This window comes from Anomaloglossus baeobatrachus, chromosome 3 (genome assembly GCF_048569485.1).
Source record: "Anomaloglossus baeobatrachus isolate aAnoBae1 chromosome 3, aAnoBae1.hap1, whole genome shotgun sequence".
Lineage (NCBI taxonomy): Eukaryota > Metazoa > Chordata > Amphibia > Anura > Aromobatidae > Anomaloglossus > Anomaloglossus baeobatrachus.
In genome coordinates this window covers 124,382,659-124,397,580 of record NC_134355.1, presented here as the reverse complement: position 1 = coordinate 124,397,580, position 14,922 = coordinate 124,382,659, and the positions used below count along the sequence as shown (strand labels likewise).

The 14,922-nt window shown below is 48.1% G+C and overlaps 1 protein-coding gene across 2 annotated transcripts in view; it reads left to right on the top strand.

The window, feature by feature from the left end:
- The window catches only part of ATL2 (atlastin GTPase 2), a 95,708-nt gene that overhangs the window by 63,288 nt on the left and 17,498 nt on the right, over nucleotides 1–14,922 (top strand). For both annotated transcript variants that reach the window (XM_075339425.1, XM_075339424.1), the window contains exons 4-9: nucleotides 2,566–2,670; nucleotides 10,306–10,356; nucleotides 11,850–11,906; nucleotides 12,373–12,465; nucleotides 12,983–13,121; nucleotides 13,233–13,360. In XM_075339425.1, the coding sequence (XP_075195540.1) occupies nucleotides 2,566–2,670; nucleotides 10,306–10,356; nucleotides 11,850–11,906; nucleotides 12,373–12,465; nucleotides 12,983–13,121; nucleotides 13,233–13,360 (573 nt within the window). The remainder of the gene's footprint in view (nucleotides 1–2,565; nucleotides 2,671–10,305; nucleotides 10,357–11,849; nucleotides 11,907–12,372; nucleotides 12,466–12,982; nucleotides 13,122–13,232; nucleotides 13,361–14,922) is intronic.

Here is a 14,922-nt window from a genome sequence, read left to right as displayed (position 1 = left end):
TCCTGTAATCTGGTAACACCCGATGTCCACTATTAGTAATTGTTCTCTGGTCAATGGAGGCAGGAAAAGCTAATCTGCTACTGACGGATTAACGCTTCCTGTCCTTCATCCATATTAATGCCGCCTAATAAATTGACCATTCTAATTTAAAATGAAGTGTGGAAGCCCAGCTCATGACATGGAAACTTTCACTGTGCACATTATTGTAGGAATAGTCTGTAATCAATCAGTCCTTACAAGATGATCTATTGGAGAATGCTAATGGGGCGTTTGATATTGATGATATATGGGTGGACATCTGATAACACCCCCCACCAATCGTCTGTTACCAGATCACACATCAGCCATATTTAGAGGGAACATGTCAGGTTGGATAACACAACCTGTAGATATGGGGTTAATCTGAAGGTGAATTGTGTTAGAGAGGTGCCTGGCCGCTGTACTGAAAGTGCGCTCCCGGGAGAAAATAAAGTGACTGACAGCCCGCTCTGCCCTCATGTAGAGTTGGGGCGTGCTTACAGCCGCCACTCACAGTATAATAAAAACCGGTGGTTGCTGGGAGGAATAATGTTCAGTTTCTTCTGAGTAGCTACACTTACAGTACGGTGGCCAGAACACTTCCTAATACTATTAACCTGGAGATTAAAGGGAACCGGTCACTAGGTTTTTCCCATATAAAGTATACTCAGCACCTGTAAGCCATCATATACAACATTCTAGAATACTATGTGTCCCCAAGCTGATCGGCAACACGCAAAAAAAGACATTTCTTTATGCTCGACTATGGGGCGGTCCAGTCCGATGAGTGCGCTGCTCTTGATCCTCCTCTCTTCTTGCTTTGTGTGGATGATGCGTCCTACGACCTTCACACAGAGACTTCCATTGCGCTCCTGTGCAGGTGTGGTTCTCTGCCCTGCCAAGGGCAGATCGAAATACAATAAGGCCAAAGATCGCTGATGCATGCGCATTAAGGCCCTGTCACACACAGAGATAAATCTACAAATGGAACAATATGTCCACAATTTCACTGCAACCACAGATCTGCCGAAAGATTTATCTCTGTGTGTGACTGGGCCTTAATGAGCTTGCTCAGCGATCTTTGGCCTTATTGCTATTTCGATCTGCCCTTGGCAGGGCCAGAGAACCACACCTGCACAGGAGCGCAATGGAAGTATGTGAAGGTGTTAGGACGATCATCACCAAGAAGAAGGCGCCGGGATCAAGAGCAGCGCACTCCATCGGACCAGGACCGCCCTATAGTAGAGCATAAAGAAATGCTCTTTCTTTTGCCGTGCTTGACGATCAGCTTGGGGACATATTCAGTCATTCTAGAATGTCTGTATATGACGGCTTACAGGTTCTGGCCGTACTTTATATGGGGAGAACCTGGTAACAGGTTCCCTTCCTTTTAATCTTATACCTGCATGTTAATAGTGTTAACTGACATGACAGGTTCCCTTTAAACACTGAATGGAGCTGACCTGCACAGCGCTGTTCATTGTGTAGCGGCCGGTGACGAGGACTGCACATCAGTTGCCATCCTCTATAGGAGCGGACCTGCAGTTCTTCTGTGCGGCCGGAGCTGTGCTGTTCAGCTCTGTGCACCGTGTACATCCAGCCTGTGCTGTAAGAGGGCGGCACGGTGGCTCAGTGGTTAGCACGACAGTCTTGCAGAGCTGGGGTCCTGGATTCGAATCCCACCAACGGCAACATCTGCAAGGAGTTTGTATGTTCTCCCCGTGTTTGCGTGGGTTTCCTCCGGGTACTCCGGTTTCCTCCCACACTCCAAAGACATACAGATAGGGAATTTAGATTGTGAGCCCCAATGGGGACAGTGTTCTTGATGTATGTAAAGCGCTGCGGAATATGTTAGCGCTATATAAAAATAAAGGTTTTATTTTATTATTAAGAGTCGATCAGTTGGGGGTTGGGTGCAAGACCCCCCTGATCTTTTATATTGATAAACCATCCCAAGGATAGAGCCTCAATATAAGATGCCCCAGGATAGCCACTTTGGTTCAGGGTACATAGCCTTGCATGTATTTTAATGCACTTTGTGTTACCTCTGTCATATTTGGCCTTTGTATCAAGTTACGTTATTGCTGGACTGACTTAATTTTCTTCTGCCACAATCTGATATCTGTCTGTTTGGAGCGTCACTTAGCCTGTATGCTGATGTGTGATCAGGTCATTAGGTGGCTTATTTTGATCACCATGCCTCGTGCCTCTCACTTAATTTATGTAACATTTCCCATTATAAACATGTAATAGGAGCTCCACTGGCGGCTGCAGTCACATTGAGCACGTTCCTTACATGCTACAGGGGGATTGCAGCAGCAGAAGGTTCATGTTGTGCTGCCACCTGCTGGATGGAAAGAATTAGCATTTAGGTTTTAGTGACACCATAATTTTACAACCAGTTTAAACCCAAACCATGCAGTCTTTGCTTTTCAGATTGCAGTGGATTACAAGAATTTATTAATGTTTTAAAACTTCTGCACCCTTTGTGATGTGTTTTTTTTTGTTTTTTTAAATACTTTTTCTTGTGTCTCCTCTTTGAACCAGATTGCGGTTATACTCATGGACACTCAGGGAGCCTTTGATAGTCAGTCAACGATTAAAGATTGTGCAACGGTGTTTGCCTTAAGCACAATGACCAGCTCTGTTCAGGTAACAAGGAGTCTGATATTACATGTCAAAAATAAAAGGAACATAAGTCGTCTCTAGATGTATGTAAAGCAATATGTGAGGAACTCGCTAATTTACTGCGATCACCAAATCACTATAACTAAACTTAAATAAGTGAATTCAAAGATGGGTGGATAGAGGGAGGGATGGGTGGATAGAGGGAGGGATGGGTGGATAGAGGGAGGGATGGGTGGATAGAGGGAGGGATGGGTGGATAGAGGGAGGGATGGGTGGATAGAGGGAGGGATGGGTGGATAGAGGAGGGATGGGTGGATAGAGGGAGGGATGGGTGGATAGAGGGAGGGATGGGTGGATAGAGGGAGGGATGGGTGGATAGAGGGAGGGATGGGTGGATAGAGGGAGGGATGGGTGGATAGAGGGAGGGATGGGTGGATAGAGGGAGGGATGGGTGGATAGAGGGGAGGGATGGGTGGATAGAGGGGAGGGATGGGTGGATAGAGGGGAGGGATGGGTGGATAGAGGGGAGGGATGGGTGGATGGATAGAGGGATGGATGGATGGATGGATAGAGGGAGGGATGGGTAGAGGGAGGGAGGGATGGGTGGACAGAGGGAGGGATGGGTGGACAGAGGGAGGGATGGGTGGACAGATGGATGGATGGATAGAGGGAGGGAGGGATGGGTAGAGGGAGGGAGGGATGGGTGGACAGAGGGAGGGATGGGTGGACAGAGGGAGGGATGGGTGGACAGAGGGAGGGATGGATGGATAGAGGGATGGATGGATAGAGGGATGGATGGATAGAGGGAAGGAGGGATGGAGGGAGGGATGGGGATGGGGTGGATGGATAGAGGGATGGATGGATGGGTGGATGGATGGATGGGTGGATGGATGGATGGGTGGATGGATGGATGGGTGGATGGATAGAGGGATGGATGGATAGAGGGATGGATGGATAGAGGGATGGATGGATAGAGGGATGGATGGATAGAGGGATGGATGGATAGAGGGATGGATGGATAGAGGGATGGATGGATAGAGGGATGGATGGGTAGAGGGAGGGAGGGATGGGTGGACAGAGGGAGGGATGGGTGGACAGATGGATGGATGGATGGATAGAGGGAGGGATGGATAGAGGGAGGGAGGGATGGGTAGAGGGAGGGAGGGATGGGTGGACAGAGGGAGGGATGGGTGGACAGAGGGAGGGATGGGGTGGACAGAGGGAGGGATGGGTGGACAGAGGGAGGGATGGGTGGACAGAGGGAGGGATGGGTGGACAGAGGGAGGGATGGATGGATAGAGGGATGGATGGATGGATGGATGGATAGAGGGAGGGATGGATGGAGGGAGGGATGGGTGGATGGATAGAGGGATGGATGGATGGGTGGATGGATAGAGGGATGGATGGATAGAGGGATGGATGGATAGAGGGATGGATGGATAGAGGGATGGATGGATAGAGGGATGGATGGATAGAGGGATGGATGGATAGAGGGATGGATGGATAGAGGGATGGATGGATAGAGGGATGGGTGGATAGAGGGAGGGATGGGTGGATGGATGGATAGAGGGAGGGATGGGTGGATGGATGGATAGAGGGAGGGATGGATGGATGGATGGATAGAGGGAGGGATGGATGGATGGATGGATAGAGGGAGGGATGGATGGATGGATAGAGGGATGGATGGATGGATGGATAGAGGGATGGATGGATGGATGGATAGAGGGAGGGATGGATGGATGGATGGATAGAGGGAGGGATGGATGGAGGGGATGGATAGAGGGAGGGATGGATGGAGGGGATGGATGGATAGAGGGAGGGATGGATGGATGGATGGATGGATAGAGGGAGGGATGGATGGATGGATAGAGGGAGGGATGATGGATGGATGGATAGAGGGAGGGATGGATGGATGGATGGATAGAGGGAGGGATGGATGGATGGATGGATAGAGGGAGGGATGGATGGATGGATGGATAGAGGGAGGGATGGATGGAGGGGATGGATAGAGGGAGGGATGGATGGAGGGGATGGATGGATAGAGGGAGGGATGGATGGATGGATGGATGGATAGAGGGAGGGATGGATGGATAGAGGGATGGATGGATAGAGGGATGGATGGATAGAGGGATGGATGGATAGAGGGATGGATGGATAGAGGGATGGATGGATAGAGGGATGGATGGATAGAGGGATGGATGGATAGAGGGATGGATGGATAGAGGGATGGGTGGATAGAGGGAGGGATGGGTGGATGGATGGATAGAGGGAGGATGGATGGATGGATGGATAGAGGGAGGGATGGATGGATGGATGGATAGAGGGAGGGATGGATGGATGGATAGAGGGATGGATGGATGGATGGATAGAGGGATGGATGGATGGATGGATAGAGGGAGGGATGGATGGATGGATAGAGGGATGGATGGATGGATGGATAGAGGGAGGGATGGATGGATGGATGGATAGAGGGAGGGATGGATGGATGGATGGATAGAGGGAGGGATGGATGGAGGGGATGGATAGAGGGAGGGATGGATGGAGGGGATGGATGGATAGAGGGAGGGATGGATGGATGGATGGATAGAGGGAGGGATGGATGGAGGGGATGGATAGGATAGAGGGAGGGATGGATGGATAGAGGGAGGGATGGGTAGAGGGAGGGAGGGATGGGTAGAGGGAGGGATGGATGGGTAGAGGGAGGGATGGATGGGTAGAGGGAGGGATGGATGGGTAGAGGGAGGGATGGATGGGTAGAGGGAGGGATGGATGGGTAGAGGGAGGGATGGATGGGTAGAGGGAGGGATTGGATGGGTAGAGGGAGGGATGGATGGGTAGAGGGAGGGATGGATGGGTAGAGGGAGGGATGGATGGGTAGAGGGAGGGATGGATGGGTAGAGGGAGGGATGGATGGGTAGAGGGAGGGATGGATGGGTAGAGGGAGGGATGGATGGGTAGAGGGAGGGATGGATGGGTAGAGGGAGGGATGGATGGGTAGAGGGAGGGATGGATGGGTAGAGGGAGGGATGGATGGGTAGAGGGAGGGATGGATGGGTAGAGGGAGGGATGGATGGGTTAGAGGGAGGGATGGATGGGTAGAGGGAGGGATGGATGGGTAGAGGGAGGGATGGATGGATAGAGGGATGGATGGATAGAGGGATGGATGGATGGATAGAGGGAGGGATGGATGGATAGAGGGAGGGATGGATGGATGGATAGAGGGAGGGATGGATGGATGGATAGAGGGAGGGATGGATGGATGGATAGAGGGGAGGGATGGATGGATGGATAGAGGGAGGGATGGATGGATGGATAGAGGGAGGGATGGATGGGTAGAGGGAGGAGGGATGGGTAGAGGGAGGGAGGGATGGGTAGAGGGAGGGAGGGATGGGTAGAGGGAGGGAGGGATGGTAGAGGGAGGGAGGGATGGGTAGAGGGAGGGAGGGATGGGTAGAGGGAGGGAGGGATGGGTTAGAGGGAGGGATGGATGGGTAGAGGGAGGGATGGATGGGTAGAGGGAGGGATGGATGGGTAGAGGGAGGGATGGATGGGTAGAGGGAGGGATGGATGGGTAGAGGGAGGGATGGATGGGTAGAGGGAGGGATGGATGGGTAGAGGGAGGGATGGATGGGTAGAGGGAGGGATGGATGGGTAGAGGGAGGGAGGATGGATGGGTAGAGGGAGGGATGGATGGGTAGAGGGAGGGAGGGATGGGTAGAGGGAGGAGGGATGGGTAGAGGGAGGGAGGGATGGGTAGAGGGAGGGAGGGATGGGTAGAGGGAGGGAGGGATGGGTAGAGGGAGGGATGGATGGGTAGAGGGAGGGATGGATGGTAGAGGGAGGGATGGATGGGTAGAGGGAGGGATGGATGGGTAGAGGGAGGGATGGATGGGTAGAGGGAGGGATGGATGGGTAGAGGGAGGGATGGATGGGTAGAGGGAGGGATGGATGGGTAGAGGGAGGGATGGGATGGGTAGAGGAGGGATGGATGGGTAGAGGGAGGGAGGGATGGGTAGAGGGAGGGAGGGATGGGTAGAGGGAGGGAGGGATGGTAGAGGGAGGGAGGATGGGTGATAGAGGGAGGGAGGGATGGGTGGATGGAGGATGGGTGGATAGAGGAGGGATGGATAGAGGGAGGGAGGGATAGAGGGAGGGGATGGATGGATGGATAGAGGGAGGGAGGGATGGGTGGATAGAGGGAGGGATGGATAGAGGGAGGGATGGGTGGATAGAGGGATGGATGGATAGAGGGATGGATGGATAGAGGGAGGGATGGATAGAGGGATGGATGGATAGAGGGAGGGATGGATGGGTGGATAGAGGGAGGGAGGGATGGGTGGATAGAGGGAGGGAGGGATGGGTGGATAGAGGGAGGGATGGGTGGATAGAGGGAGGGATGGGTGGATAGAGGGAGGGATGGGTGGATAGAGGGAGGGATGGGTGGATAGAGGGAGGGATGGATAGAGGGAGGGATGGGTGGATAGAGGGATGGATGGATGGATGGATAGAGGGAGGGATGGATGGAGGGATAGAGGGAGGGATGGATGGAGGGATAGAGGGAGGGGAGGGATGGGTGGATAGAGGGAGGGATGGATAGAGGGAGGGATGGGTGGATAGAGGGATGGATGGATAGAGGGATGGATGGATAGAGGGAGGGATGGATGGGTAGAGGGAGGGAGGGATGGGTGGATAGAGGGAGGGAGGGATGGGTGGATAGAGGGAGGGAGGGATAGAGGGAGGGATGGATGGATGGATAGAGGGAGGGATGGATGGATGGATAGAGGGATGGATGGATAGAGGGAGGGATGGATGGAGGGATAGAGGGGAGGGATGGATGGATAGAGGGAGGGATGGATGGGTAGAGGGAGGGATGGATGGGTAGAGGGAGGGAGGGAGGAGGGATAGAGGGAGGGATGGATGGGTAGAGGGAGGGATGGATGGGTAGAGGGAGGAGGATGGGTAGAGGGAGGGAGGGATGGGTAGAGGGAGGGAGGGATGGGTAGAGGGAGGGAGGGATGGGTAGAGGGAGGGAGGGTGATGGGTAGAGGGAGGGAGGGATGGGTGGATAGAGGTGAGGGATGGGTGGATAGAGGGAGGGATGGATAGAGGGAGGGATGGATGGGTAGAGGGAGGGATGGATGGGTAGAGGGAGGGATGGATGGGTAGAGGGAGGGATGGATGGGTAGAGGGAGGGGATGGGTGGATAGAGGGAGGGAGGGATGGGTGGATAGAGGGAGGGATGGGTGGATAGAGGGAGGGATGGGTGGATAGAGGGATGGATGGATAGAGGGAGGGAGGGATGGATGGATAGAGGGAGGGATGGATGGAGGGATAGAGGGAGGGATGGATGGAGGGATAGAGGGAGGGAGGGATGGGTGGATAGAGGGAGGGATGGATAGAGGGAGGGATGGGTGGATAGAGGGATGGATGGATAGAGGGAGGGATGGATGGGTAGAGGGAGGGAGGGATGGGTGGATAGAGGGAGGGAGGGATGGGTGGATAGAGGGAGGGAGGGATGGGTGGATAGAGGGAGGGAGGGGATAGAGGGAGGGATGGATGGATGGATAGAGGAGGGGATGGATGGATGGATAGAGGGATGGATGGATAGAGGGAGGGATGGATGGAGGGATAGAGGGGAGGGATGGATGGATAGAGGGAGGGATGGATGGGTAGAGGGAGGGATGGATGGGTAGAGGGAGGGAGGGGAGGGGGGGATGGAGGGAGGGATGGATGGATGGAGGGAGGGATAGAGGGATAATGTTTCAATTCACTTTTTTTTTTATTTCATATATATAATATTGCTCAACAGTGAAAACGTTATGGAAACCACAAGAAGGATAGACATGTTAATAATCTGCAAATGGTGAAGAAATGGAAGCAACATTTGTAAATAGTCAGTTTATTCAGTAGAGTGTGAGTGCCGCTCGCAGAAATCTGCCCTTGCACACCTTGGCTGCTGTCACTGAGGTTCTTCATAGTTGTTTTAACAATGTTTTGCGATAATGAATGCTCTTGGGCAAATCAACAACATCCGCAGCCTTTGGCTCCCTTTGCAGTTGCCAACCAATGACCTCCCAGATGGACTCAATGGAAGACCAGTCCAGAGACGCTGCAGGCCACAGTAACACGGATGTAATAACCGCAACACGTGACCTGGCACTGTTGTGTTTAAAAAATGACTAATGGAACATTTTTGAGAAATTACCATACCATTGCGTTAGGACCAGTGTGACATTCCCTTATGAAGACGTGTATTTCTGTGCATGATAGACTATATAATATATTCTACACTAGGGTTAAGGAAAGTTTTTTTGTTTTTTTTTTTTCCCTCCCAATGGCTATTTTAATATTTATAACCTCATTTGCGGGCTGAAAAAACTTATCAGCCTAAAAATGATCCTGCTTTATTAGTCAAACATTTTAATTAACTCCTCTCCATTGTGATGGCTGCAAAAGCTTCTCTTTGGTGATGTGTGAGATCAGGTGGTAATGATAATGTTGGTGCTCACAGCTGCTTTTCCAGATTTGCGTTGGTCTGGAGCGCAGTCGACTCTTTGCAATGGCAACGTTTGTAAAGAACTCGTAGCAGTAAGGTGTATTGAAAGACAATGTTTATTGTGCTGCATGTCTCCTCCAAGTGAGAAAAATACTTCACTGCTCACATAACATTTATAGAACTCAAGCAGTGGGAGGTCAGCTGTATATACATCATATAGGAGACACCGTGACTGCGGTATATACATCATATAGGAGGCACAGACTGCATTATACATTGCATAGGAGACACAGGGACTGTTTTATATACATCGCATTGTGACACACTGGGTCTGCTGCAGTTAATTTGCATAGGAGACTGCTACATTCATCATTTGAGTTGAAATGGAACGCAGAGCCCATAAAGCACGTCCTGTCACTGCCACTAGCCAGTGTCCATATATAATGTAGCATCACGTGCAGTGCACTGTTGATTAGTGAATGCTTTGTGCGCATTCTCGTAGACTAACAAAGAATAAAATGACCGTCGCAACTGGGCTGATGGCCCTAGCATGGTGGTCGGAGGCTGGAGGAAGTGATGTCGCAGGATGGTGGCCAAACGCCCCTTACTCTGCGCTAAATAAACTGAGATATTTACATTTTTTTATTGATTTGAAAATTCCTGCTTGATTTCCATAATTGCCATAACTTTTCCTTTTTGTGTTTTTTTTTTTTTTTTTTTTTTTATTTATTTTTTTTCATTTCAATGTTGAGAAGTATATGTATCTGTTTGCAATATATATATTTCCTCTTAATGGAGCCAACACACTTTTATTTCTGCGTGTCTGCCATTCTCCAGAATGGAGCTCAGTATGTTCACCAATCACCTATGATCCACCGATAGTTATGGGTTGTCAGACGTGGCCGAGTTCTGTGATCGGTAGTTACAGACAATGAATGGGACACAGGTGGCGTGCTCCATCTCCATTCAGGCGTGGCTCTGTGTGGCCATTCTCAACATTGAGAGTGCTAGTAGCTGGACCTCAACGGTTAATGATTTATATCCTACTCTGTCGGTCGGGATTACTTATATACTTGTTACAACTTGCTTACAGATCACAATATTGCAGTCTGCCTTGTGTTCTTTTTCTAGGATTTTGTTAATAATCGTGCTCTTGGTTTTAGGTTTATAATTTGTCCCAGAATATTCAAGAAGATGATCTTCAGCATTTACAGGTAAATCTGTGACCTGAGTGCTCCATACATTCCCGGACATAAGTCACCACTCACTCTACAGCTGTGTATTTGCTATTGTGATAGATTCAGTAATGTAGGGTATCATCTTTGTGAATGACTTTACAGCCTGATCTCTAGCTCTGAGCATCGCCACATACTCAGTAGACAGTTAGGTCATGTATTCAGATTACCTTATACAGTGGAACCTTGATTAACGAGAACAATCCGTTCTGGGAATGTGCTTGTTAACCAAGTTACTCGTCTAGCAAAGCAAGATTTCCCATAGGAAATCATTGCAATGCAAACAATTCGTTCCACAACTTGTTAAATGTCCCATCCTGGTCCCCTATTGTGCCATTTCACACACGTACAAACGCGCGCACGCACACACATATATTATGCTCACCTTATCTTCCGTTCCATCGCCGGCCTCCTGGATCTTGCAGTTCGCCGGTACAGGATGTGTATCGGGTAACCATCGTGACGAGGGAGGAGCTTCCGCTGCCAGAGCGCTGATGTCAAAGGCAGGTGCCACTTGCCTCTGATTGGTCAGCGCGCTGCCTTTGAGTAGTGGCTGACAGCGGAAGTTCCTCCATCATCGCGATGGTCACCGATACACATCCTGTAGCGGCGAACTACAAGAACCATGAGGCCGGCAATGGAACGAAAGGTAAGTTGAGCATAATATGTGCGTGTTTGTGCAAACTGTAAGAGTGGGTCAGAGTGCGGTGGATGTACGGAACCGGAAGTGTGTGCGGTATTTTCCTCGTACGGCAAAGCTTGCTCGTAAAGTGAGTCACAAATTTACAGCACACTTTGCTCGTTAAGCGGAATACTCGCTGGAGTTACTCGTTAACCGAGGTTCCACTGTAATTTGTATTGATACATTGTAGTCCACAATTTTGCACAGCAGTTGTCAGGGCTGACCTGAGATGCAGGTGAGGATTAGTGCACATTGCATTTGTGTATTTAGCTGAAATTATACATCAGGGAAAGCGCTGCTGCATATGCTTTATCGTTCCTGCTAGCCCCACTTCATCAAATGGAGGTTAAAGTGTCCTTTTGGCCACTGTTTGTCTAGTATTTGCTATCTTTATAAAAGGAGGCCATTGAAAAAAAGTTTATGCCCAGGGCATATATACACTACTGTAGGCACAAACACTGCCCTCTGGAAGCAATCACTTAAACATATTTCCGTTATTTGTCAAATGGATGCCGAATTCCAGCTCCACGTGTGTTTTTTTCCTCTAGTCTTCTTGCTTTGCGCACTGTTTTCCCCCCAGTATTCCATGTCACTTACAATGCATGTAACGCTACATGTAGTTTACATTCATGGAGGTTTTTAAAAGGATTCATTGATTTCTCACACTTTCCACCTATGCTCAATAAACATTAAATGAGGCCTATGGAATTGAAACGCTAATCTCCTTATACCCCTGAGGGATGGAGAACAATCTCTGAACTATCCACACATTATTATTATTATTTTCCAGCTTTTTACAGAATACGGACGGCTTGCAATGGAAGAAATCTATAAGAAACCCTTCCAGGTGAGTTCCACATTACTTGCCGTGTAGCTTCCATGTGTTTGTAGATCATGGTGTGTAATTGTAGTACTGCTCCAGTAGGTTTTGTTTAATATCACCACTCAAGTGGTAAATAAATAAATCTAAATTCCCCGTGCTTATTCTTTTTTTTACCATCCATCGTCTTCACCTATTGCCACGACTCCAGTTGGTCTCCTGTTGTTTTTGACCTGCCGGATTGCTCCAGTGTTTATAGAGCGCGCCGAAGGTCACGCTTCAATGTAAGTCTATGATGGCCTCAGTCTGGCTCTCATAGACTTGTATAGCAATCTTGTGAAAAAAGCTGGAGTGGTGCTTTAATAGGACTCTGAAGAGAAGAGTGATACTAGGATTATTTTAAAAAGACTTAATATTTTGATTCCTGGAGGGTTTATTTGGTACATTCCCGCTCTTCCAGCCTCACCTCTGTATTTCTGTATCTTTGTTACAGACTCTTATGTTTTTAATCAGAGACTGGAGCTATCCGTATGAACACCCGTATGGCTTAGAGGGTGGTAAGCTGTTCTTGGAAAAACGATTGCAGGTAAAAAGTCATGGTGTTTTGTCTTGTAAGTCCACTAGAGGAAATTTTTCACTTGTGTATGTTTGGGCTTGATTATTTTATTACTGTTAGATAACAGGGTTTACTATCACTATAGTCGATTTTAGTATCCCTTCTCTGTTCTAGAACTTGGTACTGTAGTGTTTACAATATCTTTGTGGGAACACAACAATAGTAATTGGGGTCCGATCATTCCTCCTGTAACAAGAACACTTTTCACTTTTTTTAATCAGTTTGAAGCATTAGAGGGTTTGTGTCATGTTTATATGTTTTTCCTATCCATTCTATAAGGGATAATTTACTGATCGCAGGTGAGAATGAATGGAGCTTGTGCGCATGCACAGTCTCTGCTTCATTCAGACAACACTCCGCAGGGCCACTTTCTTGGAATTGCTGAGAATTCTGTATTTTATACTCCCAGCTATCCATAAATGCTGCCCTATAGGAGTAAACATATCATTGGTACAAAACCTTTCAACTTTGCCTTTTTGTCTTGCAGGTAAAACAGAACCAACACGAGGAGCTGCAGAATGTCAGGAAGCATATTCACTCTTGTTTTACGAACATCGGCTGTTTTCTCTTGCCTCACCCTGGCCTTAAAGTGGCAACCAATCCTTCTTTTGATGGTAGATTAGTAGGTAAGTTCATGGTGTATACATCTTTTGGGGCCACAGATGTTTTGCTCTTCCGTCCGTCCGTCCAGTATAAGTTTATTGTAACTTTTAATATTGTGTCTTTATCCATATTAGACATAGATGACGAGTTCAAGAAGGAACTTCAAAATCTGGTCCCTTTGCTTCTTGATCCTGGGAACTTGGTAGAAAAAGAAATTAGTGGTTCCAAGGTGACTTGTCGAGACCTCCTTGAATATTTTAAGGTACGGTACACACGGGGCATAAACGGCTTGTCTTGTCAGGATGTTTAGGCTACTTATTATGTCGGGTGACGTTCAGTAAAGACGTGTTGCTAATAAGGCTGCGGCTATACAGACTTGTACCACGGCAGTTCTTAGACATGTTGCATGACCAGAAACATTGCCAAATCACAGGCAGTTCTCATAGAAGTCTATGGCATGTGACCAAAAACATTTCCAAATCACAAACCGTTCCCATAGAAGTCTATAGCAAGTGAGTCGCATGTGATTTGTGATCAGCAACAGAAAATCTAAAACATTTGGAGATTATTTGTGGTTGTCAGTGGTGGTAGGCTGCAGTTGACAATCCAACACCACGTAAAATCGTTAGATGCGATGTCGTAGTGTGATGCTGCAATCTCATTGTACCGATGCGGCCACAGCATGAAGGTGACATTGTAATTATCTCACTGTGACCCTGAATACTTCAGTCTGAGCTGGGTGATTTGTGAATGATTGTGTGCTGTTGTGCACTAGCTCTTTGGTCTCTTTAGAAGAATTTAGCGGCCCCTGTGGTCTTCCTGACGTCTGTTTTAGAAAATCATGTATCTCCATGAACAAACAATTCTGGAGCATCTTTTCTTCCAATACTGTGTTGTGCCGTTCCTCTACTATTCTTTCTAGTAATTTATGAACATATTGACAACTGGGTGTTACCACTCGAGGGTGTGTCTAAAACTGTCCAATCAGTAGTGTGGTCTCTGCCAGTCTGTGTAGGGACACGCCCAGCTGTCATTTTATTGATAAGTATTCTTCTGGAGTAACAGAAATGACACAACACAGTAAAGTATTCACTAACTGCAGAAGAGACCACCTCCTTTTGTATAAAGGTATTATTAGCCTCAAAATGACAACCAGTAAAATAAATACCAGCATTTCACAGCCGCATGGCTTAGGTCTGCAAGTCTGAATACCTTGTTCGGTAATTATAATGCTTGTTTTTCTGTACACCACTAAACACTAAGCTCAGTGCTAGTCTTTTACTGAAACCATGTTAAAGTATTGTTTGATATCCAATGGAGGCAGGAGATCTATGAGAACAGAATTAGAGAGATGACACTTTCATGGTTACATTGTATATGTAAGTGTACACACAGTATATAATATATGTATACAGGTATATTATAATATGGGCGTATATGAGGGCTGCTGATAAGTCTTTGGCTTTGTGATCTTTTTTTGTTTCTATGCTAAGGAATGTTACATCACATGAAAGCCTTGTGTCTAATATAGGTTTTCAAAATATAGTGTTTGTTGCTTATGGCAACAGTGTTCTACACACGCGGGAAAACAAAATGGGGAGTCTAATGCAATATTCCCAGCAACTGAGGGCAGAGGAGGGATAAAATTCTTGTTTCTGCAAGGAAAGTCCACGAAAGATATTCATGGTGATATGTCGCAGACATTGGGGGATCAATGCCCTTCATATTCCACAGTTGAGAACCGGATTGCCAAATTTAAAATGGGCCACTTCAGCACCAATGATGAGGAACGTCCTGGACGACCGAGAGTGGTGGTTGTTCTGG